The sequence below is a fragment of the Lacerta agilis genome, chromosome 8 (assembly GCF_009819535.1).
Source record: "Lacerta agilis isolate rLacAgi1 chromosome 8, rLacAgi1.pri, whole genome shotgun sequence".
Taxonomy (NCBI): Eukaryota; Metazoa; Chordata; class Lepidosauria; order Squamata; family Lacertidae; genus Lacerta; species Lacerta agilis.
Window position 1 is genome coordinate 65,506,755 of NC_046319.1, and position 24,659 is coordinate 65,531,413.

The 24,659-nt window shown below is 45.5% G+C and overlaps 1 protein-coding gene across 2 annotated transcripts in view; it reads right to left on the bottom strand.

The window, feature by feature from the left end:
• NKAIN1 (sodium/potassium transporting ATPase interacting 1) overlaps window positions 1-22,922 on the bottom strand; it is a 47,236-nt gene extending 24,314 nt beyond the window's left edge. Inside the window, exon 1 of one of the 2 annotated variants that reach the window (XR_004427191.1) lies at window positions 22,125-22,922. Coding sequence is in view for 1 of the 2 variants with exons in the window: in XM_033158010.1 (XP_033013901.1) it covers window positions 22,125-22,178 (54 nt within the window). In the remaining variant the exon portion in view is untranslated. The remainder of the gene's footprint in view (window positions 1-22,124) is intronic. The other variant, XM_033158010.1, reaches the window with a different exon arrangement.
• Between the last annotated feature and the right edge of the window lie 1,737 nt (window positions 22,923-24,659).

Sequence of the window (24,659 nt, forward strand, 5' to 3'; positions counted from 1 at the left end):
GGGGATTTGAACTGCCGACCTTCTGATCAGCAAGCCCAAGAGGCTCAGTGGTTTAGACCACAGCGCCACCCGCATCCATAATAAGGCACATTGTTAATCCTAAAAATGGCAATTCACACGAGCAGTGTACATTAGCGTTACTACTAAACCAAAAGGAGCGGTTTTACACTTAGCAGACAGGGTGAAAAGCTACTGGAAACCAGTGATTTTGCATTCTGGGAGAAGTCTTTAAAGCCATAGAAATAGACTAGAAAGTGAACAGAGCTATGCCTTTAGTGAGGCATCGATACAGGAATGTGGGGCATGTGGTTGGCCAGATATATTGCAGCACTCAAGGAAAACGATAAAATTAGTGTTTCACCAGAACACATCCTAACCCAGACATCACATGTAGTTATTCTCCTTTGGTCTAATCAGCCTTAGCTGGAATCCAAGATGGCGGTAAAAACTGTGCTGCAACCCACCTGTAGCTTTGCTACCCATTTGTGGGTCCCAAGCAACTGGTTGAAGTCTTATGGTCTATACCAATTGGCAGTGGCTCTACAGCATTTCAGACAATATTTTCTCCCAGCTCCACCTGGAGATGCCTGGTATTGAACTTGGGAACTTCAGCACGCAAAGCAGGTGCTCTGCCACAGAGCTGCAGATGTTCTTTAGGGAGCATTTGTTCTAATTTCCCATTAGTTATCCCACCTGTTTCAAAGCATTTCCCGGTCACTTACCTAACTGCAGAAAGTCTGTCTGCTTTTAAAGTGGACTTTTTTTAAAAAGCACTTTGATCCACCTTAACTGCACAAATCCAAATTGCCTGGTATGCACTTGAATCCCTCCCACAAAATACTGACACATCTAGAGACACCCGATACCATTAGGACCCATCGGAGCATCTCTGAGTAAGCAGAGCCCCGTGACATGCCTTCCCACCTCACAAGCCTTAGGAAGATGAAAAGCTTTGCTGTTTGGCCCGTCACACTGAAGATCAGCTTTTGCACGGCTCACTGGACAATGCTGGAGGCAATTGCTGGCTAAAGGGATGTGTTTATCTCAGCTCACAACTATCTAAAGCTTGTTTTAGAAGCTGGTTGTGGGGGGAGAGAGAGAGAAAAGAGAAAGCTGTTACTTCCAAGTTAAATGTGGACAATATTTGCCCTTCTCTGGATAGACATACACACACTGGTAAGCTTCTGATGTGTTTGTTGCTGTTCAGGTGAGGTTATCAAGATGAGTGTTGGGGGTAGGGAGAGAAATCTGCAGAAGAAATTTCACTCTCAATGCTTCTTTTCTTCCCCCTGAGCTCCATGCAGTGGATTCCCACAGAAAATCCACCTGTCTATTTGGGCCTCCTCTGGTTTTCGTTTGCCCTTCAATTTTGGCAATTGCTCACAAGACCCTGAATGCCTCCGTGCGCTGCTTTTCTTTTCTCAGGCACAGAGTTCTTGCTGTCCAGGAAGGACGCAATCATTGGCATAAATGGGTTGCATGGCTATATCCCTCCCTCCCAAGTGAATAATGACACAGGACACATTGAACCGAATTAAATGGGCGAAAAGGCCACAACTTTATTGGTTACGGATGTTGAGCGGTATTGGCTTAGGCATTGGATCCTAACCACTATATCTGACCTCCAACCCGAGTGTTGGAGGTCCGTGCAGGGTTAACCACCAAGGACAGCACCCCTGATGTTGATCAAGGGGAACTGCCCCCGTGATCACTGTTGGGGCGTGGCTTAGGCCCTGACCTCCCTAGGCTTCGGACGGGACCACGCCCCCGGAAACCTTTAAAGGAATACCCTTCCAATGAGGGGCAGGTGATGGCGCTACCTCCCCTTTTAACCTCTATTGATGTTATCCAATGCCTAACTGCCAAAACCAAAGTTGTGACGAATTGCTACAAGGTAGGTGAAAAAAACCCGATTTGGCTAGCCCAATGGGAAAAAGTCCTACCCGGCCCCCCAGCCAAGCGAGGCGACCAACCGAAATCCATAGCAAAGTCAATACCTAACCTAAAGGGTGGGTGGGCGGGAGAACCGATGCGGCTGGGGGCAGCGAAAAGAGAGGGGGGAAAGATTCCCACCGTCTCTAGTTAAAGGTCTGCTGGCCCCTCCCCTCGGCCGACCGGAATGGTCGGCTGCTGGGGAGAAGCCCCCGGGAATCCTCCAATTGTGCAGGGGCTGTGTATCAGCCCCTGCACGCGTGCTCGGGTCATGATGCCTGCAATGCCACCTCCTGCCGATAGGCGGAAGTGGCTTTCTCATAGCATTGGTAGTTATTTGTCAGCAGTAGCAGTACCTCTTACTTGCCCTTCAGCCCAAGATCCAAGAGTGAATAACATCATATAAAGGACACAACTAAAATAGTAAAAATTCCCACCCCACCCATAATGCCAAAATCAACAATCCATACAACACAATACAGGGAGGAAACCAGGATCAATTTTCAAAGGCCAACGTAAACAAGTGTGTCCTCAGCAACTGACAGCAATTAATCGAAATTTGATTCCATTAATTATTATTATTATTACAGTGACACCTTGGGAGCCGAATGCCTTGGCTCCCGAACAAATCGACTCCCGAACGATCGAAACCCGGAAGTGAGTGCTCTGGTTTTCAAACGATTTTCAGAAGCTGAACACCGGAAGCCGTGCTTTGGTTTTTAAATGGTTCCAGGAGTCGGATGGACTCCCGGAACGCATTCTGTTCGAGATCCAAGGTACGACTGTACTAATTTATGAATTGGTTCCTACGAATTGGTTCCTCAGATTTCACAATACAGCAAAACATATATGAAACAATGTCCTATATAAAAGCGCCATCAAATCTTAGTACAGGAAGGGTGGGTAAACTCCAGCTCTCAGGCGACATTTGGTCCTCACCCTTTGGCCCGAGAGGTTGTTTCAGGCAAATCACGCCCACCTGCCTTACACCTGACATCAGGACTTTCAGAAGGACTTTTACTGAGTGGCAAGCCACTGCTCTGCATGCAGAGGATCCTATGTTCAGTCCTCAGCATATCCATGTAGGCCTGAGAGAAACCACTGCCTAAAACCACTGCTTTTTTGAAACAAAGAGGCAGGGCCGGCCCAAGACATTTGGACCCAAGGTAGATCTGAAAATGGCATCCCGCTCACAGGGAAGAAGAGGTGAGGGAAGATCTACACCAGGAATCAGGGGGCAAGGGGAGAAACATTGACATTGGGGTCTGCTGCCCCGGTGGATCCTGCCGCCTGAGGCAGTTGCCTCAACTTGCCTCAATGGTGGGTGGGCCAGCCATGCAAAGAGGAACATCAAATGCCATTTCTTCACCCATTATGGGTATTTGCTGCTAAATGACATTAAGTTTTAAATCCTACTGGGCATGTCCAAATCCTTTTAGGGGAGCCCAGAAGTAGCTCTTTGGATCCTGGCTCACAAAACACTCCAGATGCTGTTCCGGAGTGGAGGTTTGCTGAAATTATAAGTGAGAGTGGATGAGAGTGGCTCTTTCCTTGATGTCAATTTAATCCAGGATGTTCATATTTCAGTGATGCAGATACTTACTAAATGCCTGTCAGAGGTTAATGGGGAGGGAGGGAGGGAGGGAGGGAGGGAGGGAGGGAGGGAGAGAGAGAGAGAGAGAGAGATTTGCTCAATTGACCAGTCAAATGTTTTTTTTTGTTTGTTTATTGCATTTATTTATTTCCTCCCAAGGAGCTCAAGGAGGTATACATGCATCACCCAAGTTTATCCACACAACAACCATACAGCAACAGTGTTTGGTGTTGTGTAGGCTCCTATGATGTAAGTAAATGGGCCCTGCCTGCTAGCCTGCTCCCTAAAATATCACTGGTTCGCAAATTTCTATATATAGGGTGCCTACAATTCTGCATGTGCAAATGGCTTTAGATACCTATTAGGTCCATAAATTACCATATAACATATATTCAACACAAAAAACAGTGACAATTTGTTGTTGACAAAGGACAGCTGGACATATAAAGGGCCCCATTACCTTCAGTAGCTTAGGGCCTCATCAAACCTAAATCCAGCCCTGAGTGGTATAGAAATGGAATGTACAACAACAACAAATCCAATGTTGGGGGGAGGCACAGCTCCTAGATATTCCATTGTGGCAACTGCAGCCTAGGTTTGGTGTTTAGAATATATATCTGAGTTTCTAGCACTTACTAGGTTCTACGCATACTCAAACAGTCCTCTCCAATCCTCCGTTCAGACAAGCAAGAAGCATGGTTGGAGTTCAAGGACACATTCCAGCCAGGCAAAAATATTTGGGGGTATGAAGCAGATCCAGTAAGGGGCATGGCTTGTGTATAGAGTTCTGAGCTCTGCAAGGCCACATTTGGCTCCTAGACCTGAGGTTCCCCACACCAGAAGTAGGCGGTCCAATGACCAGTCTGCTGAGATTGCATGACTAGTCCAAGAATTGGCATGCCAACCCTATGTGAGGGATCAGATACAAGATTGCTTTGACTACAGATGGGGTGGGGGAGATAGTGAGAGCAAGGAAGACTGGAATAAATTATCATTGTTTGAAGGAAAAAGGGATCATTAATTTAAATTGCTCTGAGAAATAGTATAGACAGTTGCAGCTGGTAAGGTAGAAATGAGATGATCTTAATGTGCATGCAATAGAGCAGAACTTTGCAAAACAGCTATTCTTGGAAATAAGGCAGATAAATTACGGGGATGTCAAAGAGAAAGGGGGGGGGAGAAATTAAATGCTATACCTAAAGTGAAAAGACTGGGATGATAATTATCTGTACAAAATGATGCACTTTATAATACAAATTTTACACGTAACCTTGTGCATCAGAAAAATCCATCTCCAGAAAATATTGCTGGTTTGTTATTTATTTATTAAAAAAGAAAAAAAAGCTCTCTGATGTGATAAGAGTTGTTAATACAACCAAGCTGAAGATAATTCAGCTATCTTATTACTTTTGCATGCCCGAAAGGCCTTTAATCTGGTGGAACAGAACTTTTAACAGAGTTGTCATTGATACATTTGCACAGCAACGGTTCCCATTGATTTATTGCTCCCCTAAGGTGCGAGTTATCATCAACAATAACTCCTGCTATTAGCAAAGTGAGGTGCTGATATTAGCTATGCAGCCAGAATGGAGCCGCTCAGAAATGAGGGCATACTTAGAGGTTCCTCTTCTGCCCCCCCAAAAAAGAGAGCAGCTGAATGAATATTGAGCATGCTGAATGACCACAAAATGCTGAGTTTCCTTTGGTGTGTGGGCTGGGCGGGGGGGGGGGTTGTACCTGGATGGGGGTATGGCATCAGCTATCACAGAAGTAGTATTGTGTTACTGGAACTACTGGTGGGTGAATCTGTCAATATAGGATTCCTCTCCCCCTTCTTGCTGTTATACACACACACACACACACACACACACAGTTGTACCTTGGAAGCAGAACAGAATCCTTTCCTGTTTGACTTCGAAAACGTTCAGAAACCAAGGTGTGGCTTCCGATTGGCTGCAGGAAACTCCTGCAGCCAATCAGAAATTGCGGAAGCCGTGCCAGACATTCGGGTTCCAAAGAACATTCGCAAACCGGAACACTCACTTCCAGATTCGCGGTGTTTCAGGAGCCAAACACTCGATTCATAAGTCGTTCGTCAACCAAGGTACAACAACTCTGTGTGTGTGGGGTGTGGGGTGTGTCACTTACTAGATCTAAGCAGTCTGGCCGGAAACATTTGCACATCACTTTTAAAAATGAAGTCCTCATGAAATATAATTAATGTTTTAGTCTGAACTTCTCCCAGTAAGCACGTATGTATTCCTTTGTATGAACACTTTACCCTACTATATACATTTTGGAACACATTACTTGGCTGGAGAACTGCACTGTAAACTTCAGAGAAGTGTGACTTTTAAAGAACAGCTAATGGATAGTCCTTAAAGTCCTCATGAAAATTCTTCAGCATTTTAGTTCAAATTTCTTCTAATATACACATTTTTGCATACAATTTTGCAAAAGATGCTCACTTTTGCAAAGCAAGTTCTCCAAAGATAACACATTTCTGCATGTTACCTTCACTAATATATGCATTTATATGCAAGCTTTATAACTTAGCATATCCTTCTTCTTTTTTTACACATTATTCGGCCGGAGAACAGTGTCACAAAATTCAAGTAAGCGCAAATGTTCGGTTCATTTCCTAGGTTGCCTCTAATTAAGAACTGAAGCAAATTTCTGTCCCATCCCTAGGTGTGGGGCCTATGTTTTTTAATAGAGAAATGTTATCAAGTGAATTAAGATTCACTTGTTTCCTGCTTGGCAGGGGGTTGGACTGGATGGCCCTTCTATGATTCTAAGATATTGGAAAATGAATCTACACTATAAAATGAACGCTCAATTGAGTTGAGCAGATTTTGGGTTATCAGAAAGATGCAATCTAACCAGAATTTCTACATGGCTCCAGTAACACTTTCTTATAGAGAAACACGAGATAAAAATAAGCAGAAAGTTTTTGGGTTCTAGAAATCAAGCATTTTTATTGCAACTGGGAATGCTTTCGGATATTACAAGGGATGTTACTAAATTTGAAAGATCAAAGGTTCGATCTTCTCTTAGTGAAAGGAAGCCTATTGGTGGTGATGTTAAAGTAACAGCAATATTAAGGGGTGTGGCTTGCTAGCTAACCACGCAGGATAATCTGGAAGAATTACTGGGGTTGCTGCAGGACAGCAATCACAGGAAGACACCAAATATTTTTATGTACTCATTTAATTTATATTCCCCCACCTTCCTCCACAGGGCACTCCCATTAATCAAGTTTATCCCAACAAGGTAATTTGATCTGTACTGAGTGAGGTTGCACTGTTTGTAGTTTGGAAGTGCCATTTTAATTAATAATAATAATAATAATAATAATAATAATAATAATAATAATAGTAGTAGTAGTAGTAGTAGTTACAGGTAGGTAGCCATGTTGGTCTGCCGTAGTTGAAACAAAAATAAAATAAAATAAAATAAATCCTTCCAGTAGCACCTTAGAGACCAACTAAGTTTGTTATTGGTATGAGCTTTTGAAGTGTGCATGCACACGAAAGTTCACACCAATAACAAACTTAGTTGCTCTCTAAGGTGCTACTGGAAGGAATTTTTAAAGTTTTTTATTTTGTTTCAACTATGGCAGACCAACACGGCTACCTACCTGTAACTATTTTTAAACAAACAAACAAACATTTATACCCTAACAGAAAATTAAAAGCACAATAAAACATCAAACATTAAAAACTTCCCTAAGCAGGGCTACCTTCAGATATATTCTAAAAGTCAGATATTTATTTCCTTGACATCTGATGGGAGGGCGTTCCACAGGGCGAGCGCCACTACTGAGAAGGCCCTCTGCCACTTGCGGCTTCCCCAAAAAATTCCTGGGGAGTGTAGTTTGCCAAGGGTGTTGAAAGGTGTTTGGAGACTCCCAAAGTGGTTTAACAATAAATCCCACTTCTCAGGGAACTCTGGGAACTAACAATCCTGCAGAAGTCAAAGATCTAAGCTCCCCGCTGCAGATCTTCTTTGATTCCCCCCTCTCCCCAACAACACACTTGCAAATCAGCTGTTGTGCAAACCCATGTCCCAATCAGCAGAGAATGCAATGGGGAAATCACACATGCAGCACGCTGTGCAAAAATAATGTCAACGTCACGATTCCCAGCAAGGGATCCTTGTGGATTTTCATGGCATACCCTTCCCAAAGACTCCATCGAAACACAGGCTACTACATCCTTCTCCGTGGGCGTTTCACAAAAATGGCGCCCTCCCTGCGGAACACCCTTCCTTCAGATGTCAAGGAGATAAAGAGCTATACAACTGTTAGAATACATCTGAAGGCAGCCCTGTTTCAGGAAGTTTTCAATGTTTGATGTTTTATTATGTTTTTATATGTGCTGTAAGCCACCCAGGGTGGCTGGGGAAACCCAGCCAGATGGGAGGGGTATAAATAATTAAAAAATCATCCTCCTTTCTCGCACAATGAATGCTTCCTGAGATAGCCACCAGAAAAAATGTCTAAACAAAATTTTGAACCCAATCAGTTTGACTGGTATTGCACAATGTTATGAAAACAAGGCATTTTTATAAATGATCTCTGTGAAAAAAAAATATAGTTGTGGGAAATTCCCCAATCATCAGCAGAAAGCAAGTGCAACAGGAAGACTCTCCTCGAAAGCTGCAAAACGAAATCCTGAAGACTATTCAGAACAAGAGAAATAGCATCCGGTCACCAGCCGGCCTCATTTCTGTGAGGCCCACAGGGAGCCATTTTTCTTCTTCATTTGAGCATCTCGAGACAACACAGTAAATCTTTGGGTTGACATCTCTGGCAAACTCTCAGCCCATATTCAGTGAAAGGAACGGAGAGACAATGAAGCAAGATAGCCGGTTGCTCAGAACAGGGCTCTGACTAAATCAACCAGCATGGCCACAGGAACAGGCATTATTAGCAACAGATTGCAAAGGAAGGACTGCAGGGGTGCCAAACACTGATCCAAATCAGCCAACTCACTTCTCATACCAAGATGCGGAGAGATCCACCAAGCATACACCACCAGAAGCTAAAAGCACTTTGGTTCACTCAGGCATCTACTGAAACTTAATTTCTTTTTAAGTTAGGCTCAGAGGTTCCCATGTATGCTGCTTTATTGCGTTTTAAAATGAATTTTAAAACAGCTGATCTTATGTAGTACACTGCCTTAATTCATGTGTGCAGTGCAAGGGATATATACTTTAAAAAAATAAAACAAAGACAAAGGCACCTTAATTTTATTGTTTCTTTTTTATTTATTTATCAAATTTGTATTCTGCCCATCATCCAAACATCACAGGGCAGTTCACAACATATAAATACAAAATGAGAACAAACAAACAAAACAGTCTTCTGTTGGACAGCCTAGATAAAGTTTTAACAGCTTATCTGGTGTTTCGTTCCCAAGGACATGCACCAAAGACAAGATCCCAGATGCAGATTCCGCTTTGATGATCTGGAAAGTGGGTTTTAAAAAATTATTATTATTTTAATTGAATTCATATACCACCCTATAACCGGAGGTCTCAGGGCAGTTCACAGGGTTAATTTGGTGCAGGACACCCACTTTGAGTCAGGTCCAAAGTGATTAAGAACTTCACTTAGGAAAATCCAAGGCCCACATATGGTAGTAGAGCAATTGCTTTGCAGGCAAAAGGGGAGATCTGTGATAGCTCACTCAGTAGAGCACGAGACTCTTAATCCCAGAGTCATGGGTTTGAGTCCCACATTGGGCAAAATGTTCCTGCATTGCAACGGATTGGACTAGATGACCCTTGGGGTCCCATCCAATTCTATGACCTCAGGTTGGGAGAGAACAGAGTCTGCAATTCTGGACAGGCACTGCCAGTTAAGCTTAGACCAGGGGTAGGCAACCTAAGGCCCGAGGGCCGGATGCGGCCTAATCCCCTTCTCAATCCGGCCCACAGATGGTCCGGGAATCAGCATGTTTTTAAATGAATAGAATGTGTCCATTTATTTAAAATGCATCTCTGAGTTATTTGTGGGGCATAGGAATTTGTTCACCCCCCCTAAAATATAGTCCAACTCCACCACATGGTCTGAGGGATGGTGGACCAGCCCACGGCTGAAAAAGGTTCCTGACCCCTGGTTTAGAAAATACTGAACTAGGTATATCAATGGTCAGTATAAGAAAGCTTCCTAAGTTGAGGCTGTTGATTTGCACAAGGAAATGAGAAACTGGCTACATCTTATTAATTAATTAATTGATGATGATAATAATAATTCCTTAACAGAATTAGATTCAATTTCCCCACAATTTATGTCACCTTCCGAGGGGATAGAAACCCACCAAATCTCAGAAAAAGGATAGCAACTTTCCTTGCATTTTCCTGTACAAGGAAAGTCTTTACGCAGAAAGAGTTGCTCCCCCTCCTAGTGTTTTGGAAGAATATGCATGAAAATGGCATACATCATACAGACATCCCCAGGTAAACAACTTGCAACATTTTGGATACACAGGTGCAGAACTTAGGGAATCGTGATGTACAAAAAACAGCCTGCATATTTGTTTTGGTTTGCTGCTCAGTTGACAGCAACGGATACGTTCCTCCAGCATCCCTCCAAACACAGAGCACTGTGATCAGAAGTGAAAAGAAAACACTGTCAAAGTTATTCCCTGGTTGGAAGCTAGAGCTATCAGTCAAAACCAACACTTCCCTGTTCTCCCTTATGTGGGATAACAGACATTTCCCCAGGAGAGCCTGGAGGAAAAGGCATCAATTTTTGCAGGCACACTACTGACTGTCACTCAGAATTGGGGCGCTTCCTCAGCCACTATTTTTGGGCAGGATTCAGGCACATACAAGCATATTCAGGTTGCACAATTACAGTTGACTGGGAAGTCTCACGCAACAAACCTCCTTCTCCAAAAGACTGGTTGCAGGTAGGGTCTCCTGGAGAGCAGGGGACTTAAGACGGCTATAGCGAGGTGAGGACTTTCAGTCTCGGCAAATGATTCACGGGGTAAGACCTAACACGGGTGAGCTGCTGCGCTCATTCCACCTCACACACTGCCAAGTCTGTGTAGATCGTGTCTTTGCTAACAAAGAGTTAACTCCAACTTTGAACGGTGTGATTTACTGCTGACAGAAAGTGATGAGAGAATGCAGTGGAACGGATAAGACAGCACTTGCAACGATGCAACATTGTTTAACTTATCTGAAAACGAATAGAAATGGCTGGTGGTCATTGACAGGGGTTAGACGGCAGAAGAACCAACCCCCATGGCAGGTTGCCAGGAACGGATAAGACAAGGAAAATTCCTTACCATCTGCTTTTTATTCACTATTTACAGAGAGAGGATTGGGAATGCAGCCTCTTAGAATAATGGCATTGTCCTGAGTGAGTCTCCACCCTCTCCGTCTCTCCCACTTCCTCATGCTTCATTGCTACGGGTGCTGAAAAGTCCCCTCTGCCTTTGAGCTCTTTGCTCTCCTACTTTCAAGGCTCACCGGGTTCTGGGAGAGGACGGAGGTCTGGAATGCTTTCTAAAGACACTGTGTCCATCAGCTGTCACCCCCTGGTGCTTCCTCTTCTTTCTCCTCCTCTCCCATAATTTCCCAGCTTTTCTCCTCATCTGCCTCTGAGCTGTGATCTCCCTCAACTCCCTGTTGTAATTCTAAACCATCTTCTTCTTCTCTGGAAGGGTCAGGCTGGGGAGGCGGCCTCCACCATTCCTCCTCTGCCCAATCCCTGACAACAGGTTGCATGGAAGCACCTTTGTCCACAAAGCTTGGGAAAGAACCCCAGGTTGGCAACTTTGGAGGATGTCCGTGTTGCTTCAGAGTATTCCAAAGCAACACACTTCAAGTCTGGGGTTCATCCAAACACTTTCCCATCTCTCTGTGGATTTCATTGTCATTTACAGCTAACATCTTTAGACATTTGTACCCCACATGGGAAATACAGGTGTTCCTGATGAATCCTCTTATAGCAGGGGTGGCCAACTTCCAAGAGACTGCGATCTACTCACAGAGTTAAAAACTGGCAGTGGTCTACCCCCTTTTGGGGGGTTCAGGTTGAGGTTGTTGAGCTTTTTTTAGGAAGGAAAGCCATCCATGTTTTGGGGGGTTCGGGTCAAAGTTGAGCTTTGTTTAGGAAGGAAAGCCCTGTTTTGGGGGCTTCGGGGCAAAGATGTAGAGCTTTTTTTAGGGGAGCCAAAGTTGCTGAGTTTCTTTGGGGGGAGCCAGTGATCTACCAGTGATCTACCACAGACATCCAGTGATCTACCAGTAGATCACGAACTACCTGTTGGACATGCCTGTCTTATAGGATCTAAAACACCCACCCTGAACAGTAGCTTCCTAAATGTCTACTAGCCCTGATGGTTTTGCTTTTTTTATAAGTGGAGATGCCAGGCACCGACACCTGGGATTTTCTGCATGCAAGGAATGCTTCAAACACAACGCAAAGTTAAACCACGGAACTCGCTCCCACAAGAGGCAGCGATGGACACCAACTTGGACGGCTTACAAAGAGGACGAATTCGCGGAGGATATAAATGGATACTAACCTCGACGATCAAAGGCAGTGCACTTACAAAGACCCCGTGCTATGGAATCACAAGTGGGGAGAGGGCTGTGGTGCTCAGGTCTTGGTTTGCAAGCTTGCCACACAGACAGCTACCGGAAGAACAGGATGCTTGACTTCGTGAGCCACTGGCCCAATTCAGGGAGGCTCCTCTGACGTTCTTACGACACCGCAGTTGCCACAGAAGACCCCTCAGCCAACCTTCTCCCTCCAGCAGCTGCAGCTTCCCCCCTACCCAAAGAAATATCATGGCCTTCCATCCCGAGTGCGGTTTGTCAGCTCCAAACATGATTTCCATGGCAACCATGCAAATGTGGAAGCATTCCATAATCATTAGGGAGAGGGGCTGAGCAGTATAAACAGTGACTGCAGTAGATTACATGCCTATTATGAACAGTCGCGGCTCCTGAGCACTGGTAATTATACCTAATTGTGCATTTAATTGTGTAATTGAAAACTCACATATAGAAGAATCTAGGCTCCTTTCTCTCTCTCTCTCTCCCCCCCCCCCCGTCCCAATCCCCAATCTATGGAGAAAGGCAACTTGATCCAATCTCTTGGCCTACCGCCCTGTTGTCCTGTGGCGGCTGCCACAAATTGATACAGATATTGCAAGAGGTTGTCTTCTGCCTGCCTAGCTATTCAGCAATTGCTATAAATAAGGATAGAGTTTCCAGGTCAGGAGCACTGAGATCACTGAGGTCCTTGACCAGGTCACTGGGATCAATGGACAGACTCTATTCAGAGTATGACAAAGTTTCCTAGAGGGAACTAGCCACCTTGGCTGTGCTTTGCCTCCACAGCTGGAGGCGATGATGCTTCTGAATTCCAGTTGCTGGAAGCCGCAGGAGGAGAGAGGGATCTTGTGTTTGGGTCCTCCCTGCAGGTTTCCCACAGGCATTGTGAGAACAGGATGCCATTGGCCTGATCCTGCAGGCTCTTCTTAAATTCTTAGAAAAAAAAATGTTATTGGAAAGAAGAAGCCATATCAGAATGAAAATTTTCTTCTTGAATAGTACAAGCGATATATTTTGAAAAGGTCACCTCAAATGTGCCAAGTAACAAACTGCAACATTATTATTATTGCCATTGTCACTAAAATCTCTGGGTACCACGTCTACCCATACATCAGCACTGAGGAACCTCTGGTCTCCAGGCCTAAGCCGAGACCACCCCCATCGCTCTGCCCGGACACTGAGGTCCAGCTCCGAGGGCCTTCTGGTGGCTCCCTCCCTGCGAGAAGTAAAAGTTACATAGAACCAAGCAGAGGGCCTTATCGGTAGTGGCGCCCACCCTGTGGTACGCCCTCCCATCAGATGTCAAAGAAATAAACAACTATCTGGCAGCCCTGTTTAGGGAGGGTTTTTAATGTTTGATGTTTTATTGTCTGTTTAATATTCTGTTGGGAGCTGCCCAGAGTGGCTGGGGAAGCCCAACCAGATGAGCGGGGTAGAAATAAATTTTATTATTATTATTATTATTATTATTATTATTATTATTATTATTATTATTATTTTGAGGTCAAATCATGCCTACCTGCCCTACACCTGACTAGTAAAGGCGTAGCTTCCCCTGCCAAAAGTTGGATTTGCATGCACCATCTTTGCAAGTGCCAAGAGCCGGCAACCCAGGTGGCTGGCACTGCTTGCAAAGCCCTATACCTGTGCCTGCATGGTTTGAAATCAAATCCCGGGGCAAAGAAAAACAATGCTTCACCCAAAATCATGGAGACTGACAGATGGATGGGTTCAGCTGATTGACAAAATGGGCTGCAGGGATTGGGGGACCAGAAACATCTAGCCCATTGGCTAGAAATATAAAATGTGAATAATAATAAAGTGGGGTATTTCTTGTTGAGTTGTCATGTCTTAAAATATTTACCAGTATCTTTAAAAAGCCATTTCCAAGCACAGCATTGGTTTGGTATATAACTGAAACCACACTCAGTGGAGTAGCATCAGAGAACAGGTCTATCATTTCTGGAAGATGGGGTGAGATGTAGGTAGACTGCACTTGTGTTCCAGGTTTCCCACTATCCATTCTTTCTCAGTGAAAAGACCTGCTGTAAGTTTGGTGAGATGGTGCTCGGGGAATGTTTACAATTTTATTCAGATTTTGGACACACTGCAAATGATTAACACACCAGATTTAGCATGCCTGATGAGCTGTGCACATAAAAAACATTTGCTTCCCAGGGTATAGCCAACTGCAGAAAGTTAATTACAACTTTGACTTTAGATTTGACTGGCATTACATCCAATTTCAATTGCTCAATTTCATTTGTACAGCATCGATCCATTATGCTAGCAGTTTAATTTTATGAGACAATGCATTTCTAAAAATGGCAGATTTGCTGCGAAAAAATATAGAGCAGGGAGGATGTGTCTATGCCACATTATGGTTCAGAAGCCTGCACAATAGACTGTAATTTCAAGGCGCAACTGACAACAGATTTAAAAGGAACACAGAAGCTGTAGTGAAAATTTATCCCACTTTTCCTCCAAGGAGTTAAGGGCACCATCAAGTGTGCATTGTTCCCCACCAACCACCATCATGCTCTCAGTGACACTGTGCATGGCTGAGATTCACGCAGAAAGCTTCATGGACACATGGGAATTGAACCCATGTCTCCCCAGTCCAACTTACTAACCATGACCATAGTGGCACTCCTTAAAGGCAGGATTTAACATCCTGCACTTCATCTGACACGTAGGGAGTTCAATCCTGCTTTGTGCATTATTTCCCCCCATACTGGTGGGCCAACTTTGATGGGCGGGTGGAACCAACCACCTGCCAATCACCCGGTGCCAATATGACATCAGATTGAGGACAGGTGGGTGAACCCCAGAGCCAGAAGAACATCAGTGTTCAAAATTAGCATTTTGCACTTGGCTGTTGACCACTTGCAACCAAGTGAAGATGCCTGGGCGCCAGGGATGGCGCCTGACATCACCATCTTGGGATCACAGGATCTTGACTGCTTCCACACACACTAATACCACACCCTGTAGAATTCTATCAGTTATATTTTATCTGTGCAATTGGAATGAATTTCTGGAACCAAATGGCTTTTTCTGTGTGCAGCCTGAGCAGGAGCTGTCACCATTAAGGCAAAAAGGTCGGAATAGGCCACTATATATGTGGACTGCCCCTTGATCCAAGTGGCTTTTCTTCTTTAAGTTCTCAAAGCTCTTAACCTAGCTCAAGGTTGTCATCTAGCCAAATGTTTAACTGAGAATCAATCACAGACAGTTCATCGTTTGAAAAATAAGACTTACCCCAAAATGGCAACTAGACATTCCGTTTTGGTGACTGCAACCTTGGTTTAAGGGGCCATTTGGTGCCTGCCTTATATATCTGAGTTTCTAACACAACTTCCCATGTGACTAGGATAATATTCCAAGGGTCCCAAAATGGAGCATTTATTCAGCAAAGAGCATCCAAATCATTCCGCACCACCTATTTGAGGTGCATTAACGTTTAAATCACACAATCTACTCTCACCCCCTGCAAACAAACAAACAAACACCAGAACACCAGGTCCCGAGAGGTAAAACACAGTGGTGTCAAGTGGTGTGGTGTGGTATAGAAGAATAAGGAATGAGGATGGAGTGAATCAGCTGATGAGTCACAGAGCACATTTAAGACACGACATAAGATGCGGATCCAATTATCAAGCACAGCCAACATCAAGGCAAAGAGGCTGCTGAACTGACAACAGCCAGCCACAAAGGAAGCTTCTGAAAGATTTTAAGAGCCTGAATCACATGGTGTTTGGGAGATAAGGGTCTTCGGCATACGAAGGGCAGATGTAAAAAAAAAATGATCACGCCAAGTGCATTTGCCACAGCAGTCCATCACTAGAGCACCTAGGCACAACCACTGTGTGCACCCTCTAGGTTCAGGAGTGTGACTCTGAATACCAGGAGCAGAGTAGGGGGTTGGGTGATGAGCAACCTCCTTTATGCCCTGCTGGCGGGCTTTGCCAAAAGCATCTGGTGGGCCACTGGGAGAAACAGAGAGCTAGACTAGGGGGACCTTTGGTTGGATCCAGCAGAACTACTCTTACAGGACATGAAAGTCAAGGGAAAGGTTCCAGTATTGAGGTGTGTGCCAAGACTCTCTCCTCCTGCTCTGGGATGCTTTTTAGAGTTAGATCTCTATCAATTCACATGTGAACCGACCTCCTGAATGAAAATGCGGATCAGAATGTAATTTATTATCCTTCTGAATCTGACCTTCTCCAATTTTTGCAATATGGACCACAGATTTTTTTTAAAAAAAACATAGTAAATGTGTGGGGGAAAGCAACCCGAGTATTTTAGGACAAAATATGTTTAGAAATGCACCCACTGAGACAAAACAGCATTGTCTAAATACATATTTTGTGATGAAATGCTGATTTAAATATGAACATTCAGTCAGCACCTGGGATAATTCAGTTGGCAGAACATGAGACTCTTGATCTCAGAGTCATGGGTTTGAGCCCCATATTGGGCAAAGGATTCCTGCACTGCAGGGGGTTGGACTAGACTATCCTTGGGTCCCTTCCAACTATGATTTGTTTAGCTTGGACAGAATGGGCACATAGGTAAATTGCCTCAAACTGGAAATAGAGGGATCCCTTTACCCCTACTCCAACCAAACCTTCCTTTCGCCAATGCTCCAGTGGTAACTTCAAGACCTGTAAAATGGTGACCTGCCTTCTGAGGCAATGACAACAACTTAAAAACAGTAATTGAAAACTTCACTCAGTGCAGAAAAACAGCAAGACCCCAATATTTAAAAACAGGGCCAGGATACTGTGGTATCATGTATCTCGGGGACCGAGGTAGGCTTGACCAGAGGTGGAAAAGTCGGAGAAGGAAAAACAGCTTACACCCGGTGCCCACTCCCCACATCCCCTTGGGTGTTAATCTGCTGTCCCCAATAACATGGTGGTGCTTTGGTTTTGTTTTATTAACATACAACATACAAACAAAACCGGGGGGGGGGGGGCGGACCCAAAACAACATGGGGCCTTAAGTACCACCTGATTCCTTATGTTCCATCATGATTACCCAGGATCCTCTGGTGATTTCTCAGCACTAGAGACTGAGCCTTGAGTGTGGCAGCGCCTCCCCCATGGAACTCCCTACCAGCAGAGGCTCAGCAGGAACCATTCCTCCCTCCCTCCTTTTGAAACCTTTGCAATGTGAATTTTGTCACAGTTCAAGGACAGCATTCCAGCCAGGCAAACACACTTGAGGACAGCCCAGTGTAGTGCTGGTGAGGGAGGGATGTAGCCTGGGGAGAGGGGTGCAAATGGGGGAGAGTCCTGAGGGCCTGACAGAGAGGCTTGGAAGGACCATGTTTGGCCCCAGGGCTCAAAGTTCCCCTTTTCTGACCAACACTATGAGAGCGGAACTTGGAGTCGCTCCAAATATTGCTGGACTCCAAGTTCCATCCTCCTAGACCAATGACAATGCTGGCAGGGGCTGATGGGAGTTGGAGTCCAGCAAGATCTGGACAGTCACAAGTTCCCCACTCTTACCGTGAAGCCACAACCCTTCTCCAGTTTTAAATAGGAAAAGCTACCCCATTTTCATCTCTGTGCATTAAGCTGTTCATGTGGATGCATTTGAATGCTCTCTGTATACACGAGCAGGGAAGGTAGAATCTGTGCAACAAGTGGGCAGGGCTCTGTGTGCTCACTCCCCCCTCCATGCATTCGGCTAGAATCGAGAGAGATGTTTCATTTGATCAAGTCCAAGCAAGGGGAAAATCAATGATGTACCCAGCAGCAGTAATTTTCTCTGTACCCAGAGCAAGTTGTGCAACTCAACTCTGACCATATTTACTAATGCACCAGCTTAAAGTGGAATTGCTTCCAAGCAAATTTACTTAGGGCTGCAGTTTTAATCTTCCTGCAAAGTGTTGAAACATACTCTACAAGCAAATTGCAGCACAAAGAGCCGTTGACAATTTCTCCTTCATACGCTTACTAATGATGGGGGAAGGTGCTGACAGTCTCCTACCTGCCTGCCTCAGTCCTGCCATACAGTTGCATTAATGGGCTGCACAAGCTTAAACATGCCTCACAGTATCATAGAAATGTAAAGTTGGAAGGGACCACAAGGGCCATCTAGTCCAACCCCCTGCAATGCAGGAAACTTTTGCCCAGTGCGGGACTCAAACCCACGACCCTGAGATTAAGAGTCTCACATTCTACTGACTGAGCTATCCTGTTATGCTATGGAACATAAGGAATCTGTTCACTAATGCAGATTTCACTCTGTAATAAAGTTCCCCTGGGTGCATACATTGAAAGGCAGCAGATAAAGATCCACTCCAGCCCCAAACAGCTATAAAACCTTTCACGGGCTCTCTTTTTCAGAAGCCAGGATGGTGCAATGGCTACAGAACTGCACTGCAACCAGGGGAAACTGGCTGTAAGACTCCACTTGGCCATGAAGAGCTGTAGGTAACCTTTAGCCTATCATTCACATGTGAACACTATATGAGGGGTGGGAAACTTCAGGCCTGGGGGGGGGGTCAAATGTGGCCTTCCAAGCCTCTTGGGACTCTGATAGGCCACACTCTGTTCCACAGACCACACCCTTGAGTGCTTCTGGTCTAGCCAGAATGTGTCATTGAACTGTGATAATGCCTCTTGCCTGCAAGCAGGACGGGGTAGGGGTGGGGGGTCCTGGGAATCTCTGACTTAGAAACACAGAATTGTAGAGTTGGAAGGGACCCGACTTCTGCATGCTTGGAATGTAACCTGTTGCGCAAAGCTAAAACTTGCATCCGTTGTCCTGTTTACGTTTGCACCTGGCCCCATTGTGTGGCCCTCAGGAGGTTTCCCACAAGGGAATGTGGCCCTCGAAAAGGGTGTAACCATGAGCTTAGCATGGAGAGGAGGGGGAACCTGTGGCTCAAGAACTGCATGCGGCCTGCAACATATGGGGGGGAGGGGCCCAAAGGGAGAGAAAGGGGGCAGGTGTCGCAGGAAGAGGAAGCAGACAGAAAATCCAAAATGGGTGGAACAATGGAAGCAGAAGAGCCCTCTGCAAGCCATTACAGTGGTACCTTGGGTTAAGAACTTAATTCGTTCCGGAGGTCCGTTCTTAACCTGGAACTGTTCTTAACCTAAAGCACCACTTTAGCTAATGGGGCATCCCGCTGCCACTGTGCAGCCAGAGCACAATTTCTGTTCTTATCCTGAAGCAAAGTTCTTAGCCTGAAGCGTTATTTCTGGGTTAGCGGAGTATGTAACCTGAAGCGTATGTAACCTGAGGTACCACTGTAGTTCAGACCTCTGGCAAGAGTGATCTTTCCTTCCCCTGTAGTCAGCTGAGCAGGGAGGAAGATCAAGAGTAGCAGGAGAGAGAAGGTGAGAGAAGGAGAGAGAAAAAGAAAGAGTGAGAGATGTAAGTTGCTCCATCCACATTGGGTTTTGGCCTCACCCATCACCATCTTGTGGCCCATGAAATAATAATAATAATAATAATAATAATAATAATAATAATAATAATGGGTTCTACACTCCTGAATTAGCAACATGTGCAGACAAGCCTTGGACTCATCTGTTTCTCTCTCTTCTTCGGGCACAGCCACAAGGAGATCATTGGCTTTCACTTTTGTTTTTGGCTAACTGTGGAGACTCATGCTCACACCCAGATAAACTGTGGCCACAGTGCGCACTATGACCCAAGACAACTTCAAACCACAGTGAACGATTCCTGACACGTTTCACTAAACCACAGTTAACACCAAGCACAGATCAGACATGAACAGTAACCACGGCTAGCTGGAAACAGGAGCAAATGCTTGCATTCTGTGTCTTGTGGCTGTGCTGGAAGAGAAGAGGGAGCACTCTCTCATGTCCGTCAACGCAGACTAAGCTGTAGCATTACGTACAAACCAGGTGACTCTCTCTCAGCCTAACCAATCTTGCAGGGCCATTATGAAGATAAAATCATAGAGGAGATAACATATATGCTGCCCTGAGCTGGAAAAGTCTGATAAATACAATTGGCAACTGGCAATACAGATATGTGCCAAGTGTTATGTATTCCCTTACAATTTTTTGAAGCAAACTGCCTCATGTAAGCCTAAGCACTGATCAAGACAGGCCAGGAAGCTAATGTATTTTGCATGAGAAAGAACTAAAGAACTTTCATGCAAAACTGAACTACAAATAGCAATACACCTTTTGTTGGATCTCTTGTTGCTGCTTTGCTTTTTAAGTTTACATCTGGCTTCCAGGCAATATCAACCTTACACAATATCGACATTACCAAAGTCTCACTGATATTCCCCATAATAGAAGCATGAAATCACAGCATTCCACTTTTGCAGAGGCATTAACCCCTGTAATTCCTGTATAAATAGGAAGATCAGCCTTTCTAGAGTCATAATCAACCCAAGCATTCCTTTTGTTCGTTTGCTTGTAGGCTGTGTGGCTGTTTTAACATTGCCCTGGGAATGTTTTTAATAAAATAATTTAAAGGGGCTTGTATTTTAAAGGCCATCTATTTGCATTGCTTGGCAATTATCGTTGGGATATTTCCTGGTTTCTTGCACTAACCAAGACTCTCTTAAGTCTGAATTTCATGGGGAACCTTTTCTCCCTCTGTTAACTTTATTATCCATTACTTAGATTGCACACCTATCTGCCTGTACTTTGTAAAATTCTGTGCTATCTAAAATTAAAACACAGGCAAGACAACAGGGGAAGGGGAAGGGGATGCAGGTGTGGGTAAATGTATGAATACAAGTTTGTGTCCACAACACATAACCGTGCTTATTTGTTTATTTTTCTCAGAAACCCATCTCCATTTCTGTTATGCATCCTGATTCCTGAAGCATCAATTATTTCCAGTCCCACTTCTTTCCTCTGGTCCCAAGATCCAGGATGGAAATTTGGCCAACCACAACATGAGGGGGGGGGAGCAGGGTGGTCATATGCAAAGGAGGACAGGGCTTAATAATTACAGAAAAGAGGGAATGGCAACAACTAAAGTTGCAGGAGTCCTGTCATCTGCATCTGGCAAGGGGCTTCTCATAAGCATCCAGCAGAACAGGTCTGGAGATAGTGCTGAACTAGATAGATTTAGCAAAACAACATAAAGGTGGAAGGGGGAAAGAGAGGAGTTATGTCATTCTACTGAGCAGAGTTTTCTCTATCCAAGATCCAAAACTTTAGCTGTTCTTTTCCTGCCCACCATCACTGTGAAGACCTGCCACCAGCAATCCTAAAACACACTTAGTAGGGGAAAGGTCACAGCTTACTAGTAGAGCATCTGCTTTGCATACAGAAGGTCCCAGGTTGGATCTCCAGGAAGGATTGAGAAAGGCTGCTGCCAGAAATCTTGGGGCAGCCGCTGCCAATGGGGGCAGACAATAGTGAGCTAGATGGACTAATGTGCCTTAGTGCAAGACATCTTCCCCTGTAAGGAGCAAAGCCCCATGAAGCACACCGCCGGAATCGACTTTTTAAATGACTGCTTCTGTGTGTGATGCTTGCAGTTCCTCATCCACTCCAAAGCTAGTTAAAGTTTGAGCTTTCTCTTTTGCTTTTTGCCTCCACTTTTTTTCTTTTTTCGTTCGTAAACCCGATGGCAAAGCCTCCCTCTTTTGGATTGATGCGAGCAGCTTTGGAGGACAAGAGTTGTCTGAGAAGGCGGACAAAATTGCAGGAAACCCACAAGTTCACTGAAACAAGGAACCCCAACGCCCCACCCACATCACCATCCTTGGCAAGCAGACGACCCCTTCGCCCCACTCTTGAACCACCAGCAGCGCCCTCTCCAGCCCACACCTCTCCAAAACAGGGCATAGGGGTTGGGCTGGAGGGAAGGCTTTCCGCCCTGGCCAGCCCCCCGTCAACCCCCCCCCCACCGCCGGCCCGGGAGGGGGGGCTTGGCAGCAAGGTCACCCACCCAAAGAGGAAGCAGCGATCACACACAAACACCGAGAAGGTATCACAATAGAGGAGCGAGAGTGGGGAGGTTCAAAGGAAAAGGGGCCGCCCTCGCTCCGCCTTACCAGTTGCAGGCAGCAGAAGCCCACCAACGTACAGCGCCCGTTGCATTTGCCCATGGCCGCGCTGGCGCGGAAGCCGCCCTCCTCCGGTTGCAGCAGAAGCGGCGGCAGCAGCAGCAACAGCCCTCGGCCTCCCGTTGCCAGTGACAACCTCACTCAGAGGGCGCCCGAAAGCAGCAGCCGGCAGCCATCCTCGGCCATTGCGCTTCAAAACCAAAACGGCCGAGCCTTGTCCTTCCCTGCGCCTTGGCGAGCCTCCCCGACGCCGACGCCTTTTGTCTGGGGCCTGCCTTCGAGTTTCCAAAACAGCAGCCCCCCAAAAAAGATAAGGCGATCCAAAGGGGCGTTTTACCTTCGCCCAGAGCAGCACTTCCGAGGCTGCTGGAAGCTGGAAGCCCCTCGCTCCATTGTAATGCACGCGGCTAGGCGTGCGCGCCTTTGCTCCCTCTTGGATCAGAGCTCGCCCTCCATCTCCCGAGAGGGGAGGGGGTGGGGAGGAGGGGGCGGCTCGGGGTGGGCAACACGAGCCGTCCGGACTTTGCCCAATTTTGTATGGGGAGGGGGTGGGAGTGCAGAAGCGAGGAGATCCTCTCCCGGCGCGCTCTCAACGAGCCCTCCTCGCCATTGTTTGCCCTCCTCGCCTCAAGACACACCCACGATCCGCGCCCCCTTGCAAAACAGTAACACTGAAAAGCGGCGTTTTAAAAAAAGAGGAAACAGGAAAAAGAAGGGAGAATCCGCGCCGTCGGGAAAAGACAATCGAAAGCGGCAGGAATAATACAAGCCGCCGCCACCACCCCCGCACCCCCACAACCACGTGGCTCTCTGGCTGAGCTGTGGGCGTGGAGAGCCGAGAGATTCTAGCCCCACCACCTGAAGGGCCGCCCCACCTCCTCCCTCCCGCCGTCCAATAAAGAATAGGGATGTCCTTTATTACCCAATCAAGCCCCCGCCTCCTCTTACAAGCTTTGTAGCTGCGGCTCTAAGAGGAAACACTGGGTGGTGGGAAGCGTGTGCGTAAAGTTGTGGTGTTTATGTGTGATCCATCTCTCCATTTCTCTTTCCAAGGAATAGCCCTCAAATAGTAACTAACTGGGGTCTAACTTATACATTTATTTATTTATTTATCTGTCTGCCCATGTACAATAACTAGCAAGTGCAGAGTTAATATTGTCTGTCTGTTTATAATAATAATAATAATAATTTATTATTTATACCCTGCCCATCTGGCTGGGTTTCCCCAGCTACTCTGGGCGGCTTCCAACAGAATGTTAAAATACAATAACAAGTAACCTTCCTTGATTGTAAATAAGAATGGAGAGTCTTGGGAAATGGGAGGATATAAATGTAACCAATGAATGCAATTCAAAAAGTCACCTTTGGACAATACAATGTAGTTGACCAACCAAACTGTCAGAACATCAGGTGCAACATTTTGAGTTCTCCAGAACACGTCAAGATAAGTAGGGAGGGAAAGCAATGCAAGGGAGCAAAGTGATGATGATATAAAAGTTGTTTAGCATTTTCTAACAGGCGCCCTGTGAGATAAACTGAAATGAATAGATAAAACAGCTTCTGGTGACATGGGTCAACAACAGTTCATGTCATAGATTTGTTGGTTTTTAAAGTATCGCAAGCCTCTGCTTGCAGGCTTCCCATGGATTAGATAGAGACCTTTGGCATGATAACATTATTGTGCTCTTGCTTTCACTGCTACAGACCAGCACAGCTACCCCTTCCAAATCTATCTTCAGGAATGAAGAACAAGCGGCCCATCAGATGATGTTGTCCTACAACTCCCATCACTGCTGAGCACTGGCCATGCTGGGCCAACAGAAGCCATCAAGGCTAGAACTAGGGAAATGGATCTCTGGGCAGAGCTGTCCCATGTTGCAAGTCAGACCACTGTCCCATCTAGCTTTGGATGGTATGGTGCAGATGTTGACAGCACTGGAGAAAAAAACATTTTTCTTATAGCTGTTACAGCCATAACAAGAGGCTATTGGACACGCTGTTCACCTGGGTCTGGGTTGGCTGGAGTCTTCTGCCTCTTCCATCCTTACGGTCTTCAACACGAAACACAGGAAGGGTTGTAAGGTCATCAAGAGAATTCTGGAAACTAAGAGCATCCATGAGTCTCTGAGGAGGGATCATTCTGACATCTTTGCCAGGCCCTCCCTGCGTAGGTCATGTGAGACCAGTCATTCTCCTGCCTGACAGCATGATGGGAAGAGCATGGAAAGAACCCTGGAATTGGTCCACTGGCCCTGCTATGGTTGTGGGGACAATGATTTACTTGAGAGATCACACAATTGATAAAGAGGAATAAAATAATAATAATAATAATAATAATAATAATAATAATAATAATAATAATAATTTATACCCCGACCATCTGGCTGGGTTTCCCCAGCCACTCTGGGCAGCTTCCAACAGAATGTTAAAATACAATAATCTATTAAACATTAAAAGCATCGCTAAACAGGGCTGCCTTCAGATGTCTTCTAAAAGTCTGGTAGTTGTCTTTGACATCTGGTG